General features: G+C 43.7%; 1 protein-coding gene and 1 long non-coding RNA gene across 4 annotated transcripts; one reads left to right on the forward strand and one right to left on the reverse strand.

The window, feature by feature from the left end:
* Nucleotides 1-2,534: 2,534 nt before the first annotated feature.
* LOC103635847 (uncharacterized) lies at nt 2,535-7,633 on the forward strand. Of its 3 annotated transcripts, none has more exons than XR_002264420.2 (5): nt 2,535-2,976; nt 3,147-3,201; nt 3,289-3,510; nt 6,833-6,875; nt 7,237-7,633. It is a non-coding gene; the product is annotated as an uncharacterized lncRNA (long non-coding RNA). The 3 variants fall into 3 exon arrangements; XR_004852026.1 differs by having other exon boundaries at nt 3,289-3,499; XR_004852027.1 differs by having other exon boundaries at nt 3,289-3,499; nt 6,838-6,875.
* On the reverse strand, nt 3,802-5,550 carry LOC100127519 (ZCN8 protein). The gene is given in 4 exon segments (NM_001112776.1): nt 3,802-4,206; nt 4,906-4,946; nt 5,032-5,093; nt 5,297-5,550. Coding segments are annotated over 4 exon segments (528 nt in total). The 5' UTR covers nt 5,492-5,550; the 3' UTR covers nt 3,802-3,976.
* Nucleotides 7,634-9,022: the final 1,389 nt, after the last annotated feature.

The raw sequence follows: 9,022 nt of genomic DNA on the forward strand, positions 1-9,022 counted from the left end.
ATGAAGTGCTCCCGTGGCTTGTAGTGGGCTTTTCGCCGGTCTCCATCTCCTTCTTGGCGTGATCTCCCGACATCACTTCGAGCGGTTAGGCTCTAATGAAGCACCGGGCTCTGATACCAATTGATAGTCGCCTAGAGGGGGGGTGAATAGGGCGAAACTGAAATTTACAAATATAAACACAACTACAAGCCGGGTTAGCGTTAGAAATATAAACGAGTCCGCGAGAGAGGGCGCAAAACAAATCTCAAGCGAATAAGCAAGTAAGACACGGAGATTTGTTTTACCGAGGTTCGGTTCTTGCAAACCTACTCCCCGTTGAGGAGGCCACAAAGGCCGGGTCTCTTTCAACCCTTCCCTCTCTCAAACGGTCCCTCGGACCGAGTGAGCTTCTCTTCTCAAATCAAAGCCGGGAACAAAAACTTCCCCGCAAGGGCCACCACACAATTGGTGCCTCTTGCCTTGATTACAATGGAGTTGTGATCTCAAGAACAAGTGAGAAAGAAAAGAAGCAATCCAAGCGCAAGAGCTCAAATGAACACGACAAATCACTCTCACTAGTCACTAAGGCTTTGTGTGGGATTGGAGAGGATTTGATCTCTTTAGTGTGTCTAGAATTGAATGCTAGAGCTCTTGTAGTAGTTGAGAAGTGAAAAACTTGGATGCAATGAATGGTGGGGTGGTTGGGGTATTTATAGCCCCAACCACCAAACTTGACCGTTGGCTGGAGGCGTCTGCTCGATGGCGCACCGGACAGTCCGGTGCACACCGGACAGTCCGGTGCCCCTGCCACGTCATCACTGCCGTTGGATTCTGACCGTTGGAGCTTCTGACTTGTGGGCCCTCCTGGATGTCCGGTGCACACCGGACATGTACCGTTTGATGTCCGGTGCACCGGCATGGGCAAGTCTGACGTCTGCGCGCGCTGCGCGCGCATTAAATGCACCACAGGGAGCCGTTGGCGCCGAAGAGAGCCGTTGCTCCGCTGGTACACCGGACAGTCCGGTGCACACCGGACAGTCCGGTGAATTTTAGCGGAGCGGCTGCCGCGCGAACCCGAGGCTGGCGAGTTCCGGAGACCGCGCTTCCTTGGAGCACCGGACATGTCCGGTGCACACCGGACAGTCCGGTGAATTATAGCGCGCCGGCTTCCGAGAAATCCCGAGAGTGAAGAGTTGGAGTCTGAGTCCCCTGGTGCACCGGACAGGTACTGTTCACTGTCCGGTGGCACACCGGACAGTCCGGTGCGCCAGACCAGGGGTGCCCTCGGTTGCCCCTTTGCTCCTTTATTGAATCCAAAACTTGGTCTTTTTATTGGCTGAGTGTGAACCTTTTACACCTGTATAATCTATACACTTGGGCAAACTAGTTAGTCCAAAGATTTGTGTTGGGCAATTCAATCACCAAAATTATTTAGGAACTAGGTGTAAGCCTAATTCCCTTTCAACGGGGATATTTATAGGTACCCGAGTGTCCACTGTCCTCTGGTAAAAACGTTTATGCCCTCGGGTACCTGGACTATCCCCAGAATATTCCCACAGGGGAGGTTACAGACCGTCATTACAGAAAAGACTATTACAGATGAGGCACGTTACAGTAGGCCAAATCCCACATGAGCCTTCAGGCGCGATGAGGACGTGGGACTAGCAGACTTCGTCGGAGTCTTGCCTTCGTCTTGCAATGGAGAGGACGAAGGGTGACCGCTCGGGCGTGGTCTTCGTTGGTGTAGCGAGACAACAAAGGCATCGAGCGAAGGGTAGCGTCTTTTCCTTCGCCCTAACAAATAGAATAACTATCTAGGCATAGCAAATGTGCAGAGTTTCGGACTTTTACTAGGGCTCGTTTGGATTTAGTCTCATCATATCAAATGTTTAAATATTAGTTAGAATTATTAATATAATTTAATTATAAAAGTAATAACATAGATAAAGACTAAACAATAAGATGAGTCTATTAAATCTAACCAGTCTGCGATCTATCATGTGTTGTTACAGAAAATATTTACTAATCACAAATTAATTAGATTTAATAAATTTGTATCGGCATTTAGTTTTTATTTATATACTTAGTTTATAATTAAATTATATTTATAACTTATAATGACATTCAAATACCTGACCTGATATATAGTGAAAACCAAAGGTCGTCCTCCTTCCTAGTTTGGTTTTTTTATTACCTCATTCTTGAGTACAAGCTCTAGTATTCCTAGTTTGGTATTGAGACATTTGGAGCTAGGGGTGAAAATGAGCAGGCTTGGCTCGACTCGGCTCATCCATTTGATGAGCTTGAAAAACCGATTCGCTCCTGACTCACGAATCGGCTCGCTGAGGCAACGAGATTAGTTATAAACGTGAATTTGCTCTCTAAATTATAATATAAAATATTAAAAATGTTTAAATAACTTATTTTAAATTGGTAAAATAAATATATTACTAATATAATATAGAAAATATATTAATTTTATATAGTAATCTCAAATAACATAATTATATGATAATTAGAATTTTATATAATAAATTGTTGTTGGGTCGAGCCACGAGACAGCTCGCGAGCTGCATCGAGACGAGCTAAACTGGTTCGTAGTTCAGCTCGAGTTTGTTAGCCCAGCTGCTGCTACTGCCAGAGGCAGCTCGTCGATTTTTTTTTCCAGCTCCACTTGAGTCATGTGACGAGAAGATTTGCAGCTAGTATATCAGAACGGTGGATTTGGGCCCGAGTGATAGCGCCGGAGGAAGCGTGCTCCGTGTGGGCCCTCCCTCCGGAGCCCGCCCGCGACCGTTTCTGCCGCATGGAGGACCGCCGCCGCGTGCGGCGTTAGTCGGCCGGGCGGCCCCGCCTTCCAGTTCCAGCCGCTTGGAAGCCGTCGAGGTACTCCCCGCCGGCGTCCAACCTTACACAGTCCGTGTTACGGGGCTTGCCCGTGGCAGCTTCTTCTACCAGTGCGTGTGCGTCTACCTCCTTCTGGAGCCCACCCCCGAGGTTAAGCATCTCTTCTCCTCGTACTAGTTCCGTAGTTAAGTTTGTTTTGCTCCGAGTTTCAAACTTCCAGCAGGTTTGAAATCCAGAGGAAATGCTGATGCAGTATTGTATTGTGCTTGTGCATTGGGATCATTTGGCTCTCTTATATCAAATTATCTGAATTTTGTTAGGAGGTGGGAGCGAGCGATCACTGCTGTGCCGACTTCGGTTATAGGAGAAAAACTCGTGAGTGTACCAGCTGAATTCTGTTCCTGAGTGAAAAATCACATGCTATTGACTACTTAGTACTGACACTTGGTTGCCGCACGTCAGACTCTTATATGGAGACTTTACAGATGATGATGATGAATTGATGAGGAGGCAAAGAAGAAGATAGATGAGCTGATCAAGGATATCTGTGGAATAGAGTTTGATATCACTGAGCTTGTGCTTTATAGAAGGATGCCATAGATATAAGCTTGGAGTCATGGGAATTGGTGGAGGTGTGCCATCTTGAGAAGAAGTGATTAGTTTCCTCTCCAAGGTGATTCTGCTGTAAGTTAATTCTGAGAATTTGTAATGCTTTATAGCGTCTTGTTGACTACTTTCTAAGCAACTGGGGCACAATACTTTGAATGTGAATAAGGTATAATGTGCTCTTCTGATTGGAGCAAGGAATAATATACACTATGTGATGCTGTGATTGTTTTCCATGAAATATACTTTGGATAATTCAGACTGCTGAGTTTGTTTAATACCTGTTGAAACAAGCAGGTACTCTAGTAAGATCCTGAGACTGTACTTGCTTCTCCAAGGAGAATACTTTGTCTGATTAATCATGGAACATACTAGTAATATTGTGCTATATTCTGCTAAGAGACTAAGCTCTCAACCTTTCAAGTCAGTACAATCATAGTTTGAGATACATAACATTCAGCATATAGAGGTGGTGCATTGATTCAATATAGTGCACATTATTGATGATATTTCTATAGTGTGACCATGCAGTGGCCTATGGTTTCTACTCTTCCCTAAACCTTCTTCCGCCGGATCCACCTTCCCTTTGACAGTTGAAATATGTAGCGGTGGCAATGCTGAGGTGATATTGCCGTGCAAAGCTTCTGCAGTTGAAGTTGTGGCGCATTTCTGGTGCAAAAACTGTCCCCCTGCCAAGTTGACGGAACAGCACAAATACCAGCCTGTGGATGCCAGATCTTGGGTCCGGCCTCTCATAAAATATTAGCTCTTGGCCTGCGAGAGCATCCTGACATTATATACTGAATAGTTCAAGGAGCACTGAAGTATGTGGAAGCGTCGTCATTTATTGTTTTTAATTCTTTCAATTTAGACAAAGAGAAGCCTTTAAATATAGCTCCTCTTGTTTGACAAAATTAATGGCTGCTTTGTTTCCAATATCGGTTTCAAAGTCTCAGGTAAAATCGAGTATGAAAAAACTATGTAAACTAAAAAGTGTACTTGAGTAACTTTAGTATGGCAACTGTAAATGAACCTTAGTTCTGCTGAAATTGACACCTCAAGGTTACCAACCAATTAAAGAACAAACAGGGGCACTGTGAATCATACGTATACCAGTTTATTACACTGTTAAATACTTGTTTGTGTTTAATATCGATAATCCAGTCTCTAGTAATGGGCTGGATTGAAAGTGAGTTCTACCAGATTGCTTCTTTAGTTATGGTACTAAGTTAGTGGATTTCATGATATTACTATGCATGTAAGCGGTAAGCTGCCATATTGCATTCACCTAACAAGTTGGTCTAGCATTCAGCCTATGGTTGCTGATTTCATGTATTAATTGCATCCTTATCTGCATCAGTTCAATGGTAGCCAATAGGTCTGAGAAGCAAGAAGAGACTACAACCTAAGCTCCACAGATACTATATTCAGCAGAAACACAATGGAATGACAGATAACTATATGCATTCTTACCAAAGTTGACACTAGTTGTTTCTGGAATATCTGTCACCATCCTACACAATAGTGGACCAATATCATAATAAGGCAAAGCGAAAAAGAACCAAATCTAGGAAGTGGAACATATTGCGCTTTTTTTACCAGTGCAAGTACTCCCTTAGTGATGGATGGCTTGGACTTGGGGCATCCGGGTCAATCAGTACCTTTTCAAGTCGAAGACAAACAAGTTAGCATATATACATGTTTATATACTGCAAGATTTAGGCATTTTGTTCTTATTAAATTTGTTCAAACTAATATTGATAAATCCATTACAAAGTGCATAATACTTTTATGTGTAACATACCAAATGAATTGGCATAAATTCTCCAAAATGGTATCATTATCTGTAAATTGCTTGGCTTACCAGGGTGTAGAAAGCCCTCATGTCACTGCCACCGATATCGACTCGTGGTTTACTTACAACCGCGGATGGCTTTAGCTCAGCACTTGGCAGAAGTAGCCTATTGTTGTACGTTATTCTTAGTGGAATGGTTGGTGTAAAGGGATCCAATACATCCTGTATGACACGAGCCATAACCAAATGATCGGTTGCTGACATATATTGCAGAAAAATAACTCGCTAATGGTATTGGCCGTTGCTCTTATTAGAACTCTCAACTTCCTCCCTATGGGACTGAGGAAGCTGCAGTCTGAGCATGAACTATTTATACTGGAGTTGAGGAAGGCTGTCTTATTCAACTTCTAGCATTTGAGATACCATTGTCATGTCATACGTCACCCAGATAGCTGAATTGTGCTTCTTTGCCAAATCATGATCTCTGTGGTGTTTCAGGTTGCATATATGCTTTAGCAACTTAGTTATTAACATTGCTGGGGTTTGCTGGAGTAATAAAAGCATGTAAACCACTGGCAGCTTTAGTGCAACCAGCTGTAGTGGTGTGAACAATGAGGTGCATTTTAGTACGTTTTGTTTTCCTTGCAAGAGCATATCAGGTTCGACATTTCCCTCTTCTAGTCTAGTCTGAAAATTTGTGCTGCATACTCAGTGCATGTTCTTCCAAGTAAACGCCATACACTGGCGTTGAGCTGTATTTCCACTTGTTGAGAACCCACATGCTGTACAGAAGATCTATGGACTTATACCATTTAAACCTAGGGATCACAGATAAATCACAGTAGGAATAACGAAACACGTCGCATTTGCAAGGCTGTGATTGTGAGGTTGGGTGCATTAACACCATGAATAAGTGGAATCTTCAGCTGATGCTGATGAGGTAGTTCTCGTCATGGAAGGGACATGACTCTTCTGTTATTACCGAAGGAATGGCTGGAGCCTTTTCTTTTGTTCTGTGCAAGTACTTCAAATCTGAGCTAGTTCGATACTAGTTACTGCCTTCTTTGTGGTCTATTTGTTGCATGGGTGTTGTTTCTTCATTTGAATTCAGAAATTGCAGATGTCGCAAAGTAAGAATAGGAAAAAAAATTACAGCTGAATTACTTGAGTTTAGACCAGGAAGGCCTGGGTGGCTGGATTGGGTAGTGGGTACTGGGTAGCAAGGCGGTGAGCCATGGCGTCTTAACATCATTTACAAGGGGAGACTTGCTTCTGACAGGGAGAGTATCTAGTACTCTTGTTGAAGCAGGTTAAATGCAATTTTAGATGTCACCTTACGAGCAAACTCCCTTAGAATTTTTGAACCCTTTGTTTTGTTCTACGCAAAGTTTCGCCAAATGTCTAAGGTAGTTGGTGTCAGACTGAATCTGATCCTTGGTCTTTGGTGGGTTTCTATTTCTTCAGTTGCATATGATTTTTTTTTCTTCTTCTTCGATGTGTGTTTTTTTCTCGGGTTTGTTTGAACATGTACTGCGGCATAATATTATGGAATTACTATATATACATTTGTTCCCTGGCTGACTTGATTTATATTTCTCTGTGTAGTGTAGTGTTATGGAGTCCAGCAGGAGGCAAACATGCCCGCATGGTAATTTTTATTTCTCATGATGCATTAGGTTCACCTAGTGAGCTACATCCGTAGGATGACTTATCTGTATCGACAGATTCAGATTTGGTTTACACACGGTTTCCTGGGCGCACACTGGAAGATGACTAGAGCTTTTTCTTCATTCCATGATAACTCGATAAGGATTCTAGTCTGTCCCTCTCGCTAGCAAAGTACGATCCAGATGTTCCTTGGTCACATGGGGGGGGCGGGTAAATGTGAATATATACCTTAGAAGCTTTTTACTCTCTGTCGAGTCGTCCTATGACACTTTTCTGTGGGTATGGTCGAGTGACTGGGGATAATATCTGATTTATTTATTATTTTATTTTATTTTTGCCAGATGCTGAAGCCGAAGGAGCGGTGCGCTCCGTACTCCTCGGTCAATATTAAACATGAGAAAAGAAGAAGCATATCTTCCCCGGAGATAACAAAAAAATGTTCGCAAAAGGCACGCGATCCAATACGAGAACACTCGGAACACTGCTTTTGTATATCTTTACTGAGTGGACGATATTCGCCTGCCCTTGTGATTCTCTGTTTTGCTCGAATGGAATGGAATGTACATAGCCTGGTGTAGGTTTTCTTGCACATGCTGGTCGTCTAGATAGCCATCGTCAGGATCATGTGTCGCTGGACTTGTAATGAAAGTATATGATTTTACTGGAGTAACAATGCCTCCTCTCGTAATGGAAGTATATGTAATGTAATCCGCTGGTGTTGTTTGCCAGCATTCCTGCGGCGCGGACTGTGGCTGTCAGGTCTGTGCGATGCTTCTACATTATTGGCGGGCAAAGCCACAGCGGCATCTATCTGTTGCATCCAGTGACCGTGATGCATCTGCCAAGGCCCATTCTTTTCCCGGGCCGACGTAGACATCGATCGCCTAGTTCTTTTTTTTTTTGTTTTTTGAAAGTTTGCATCGCGTAGTTCTTCTCCACTCGATCGTGAAAGGCTGGAAGCAGGTGCTGCGCTACGTACATGGCCGGTGGCATGACGTCGATACGAAATCCGTCCAGATTCCTTCTGCTGGCGCAAATGCCATTATTGACGGGCGCTTCCTGTAGCAAAACACAGTTTGAGCTAAATCGAGTAAATACTCGAATAGAAATCCGAATATAAGATACATGTTTATATTTAAAAATATATTTATCAGTATTTGTACTTGGATTAAAATATGGTAAAAAGTGATAGTCAAATCTAAGTCTAAATATTGTTCGCCTAAAACGATCGTTTAGCCTGTTTAAACAACGCGTAAGATGTCGTTTCCATTTAATTGGGCTATAGCCATATAGCCCGTGCCCCGTTTAGGGCTTGTTCGGTTAGCTCTCAATCCATGTGGATTGAGTGGGATCGGATGGGTTTGAATCCCAAACAAGTCAAACTTCTTAAGAATTTTTTCCAATCCCATCCAATCCATGTGTATTGGGAATAACCGAACAAGGCCTTAGTGGTCTGTTTAGCCTAAATAACAGCTAAGCCGTTGATAATTGACTGTTCACCGTTTTGCGTTTAGAAAAACATTAGATTTTATGTGAAATCGATCTGTTCCCATCACTAAGGCCTTGCCTTGCTCGGGAGAGCTTCCGGTCTAAAAACGGAAGAACCAATTCTACACATCTTCCAACTTGAATTTAGGGTCCAACTAATAGCGAGAAGTCGGGCCAGTCCAACAACAGCACATCGCAGCCTATCTATGAGAACCCTTTATCTCATTGACGTCCTAGGCCAGCTAGCACGTCAGAAGTTTCCTATTCCTGCACGTACACGCGAGGCAACAGAGGAGCGCGCGCGCGCCCATGGCGGCGACTCGACGCGCTCATGTCAGCGCGGTAGGGGCCAAGCGCGGCCGGCTGCAAGCTGGGGCACCAAGTGCAGTGGACCAGCACGGTCGGCGGCGGCCATGGCCACGAACAGTGGGCAATTTTAACTAACTCCACGTAATCACAAGGTTTTAAGAGCACCTTTGAGCTGCTTTAGGGGCCGTTCGGCAGCCCAAGATTGGTTCCAGCTTAGGTGCCGTTCGTTTCTTCCGGAACAGAGACGTGGAATAATTCCTATCCGGTTTGTTTCTTTAATTTATATAAATTTTGATCAGCTAGATTGATTCCTGGTCTATTCCTGGACAA

This window comes from Zea mays, chromosome 8 (assembly GCF_902167145.1).
Source record: "Zea mays cultivar B73 chromosome 8, Zm-B73-REFERENCE-NAM-5.0, whole genome shotgun sequence".
NCBI lineage: Eukaryota > Viridiplantae > Streptophyta > Magnoliopsida > Poales > Poaceae > Zea > Zea mays.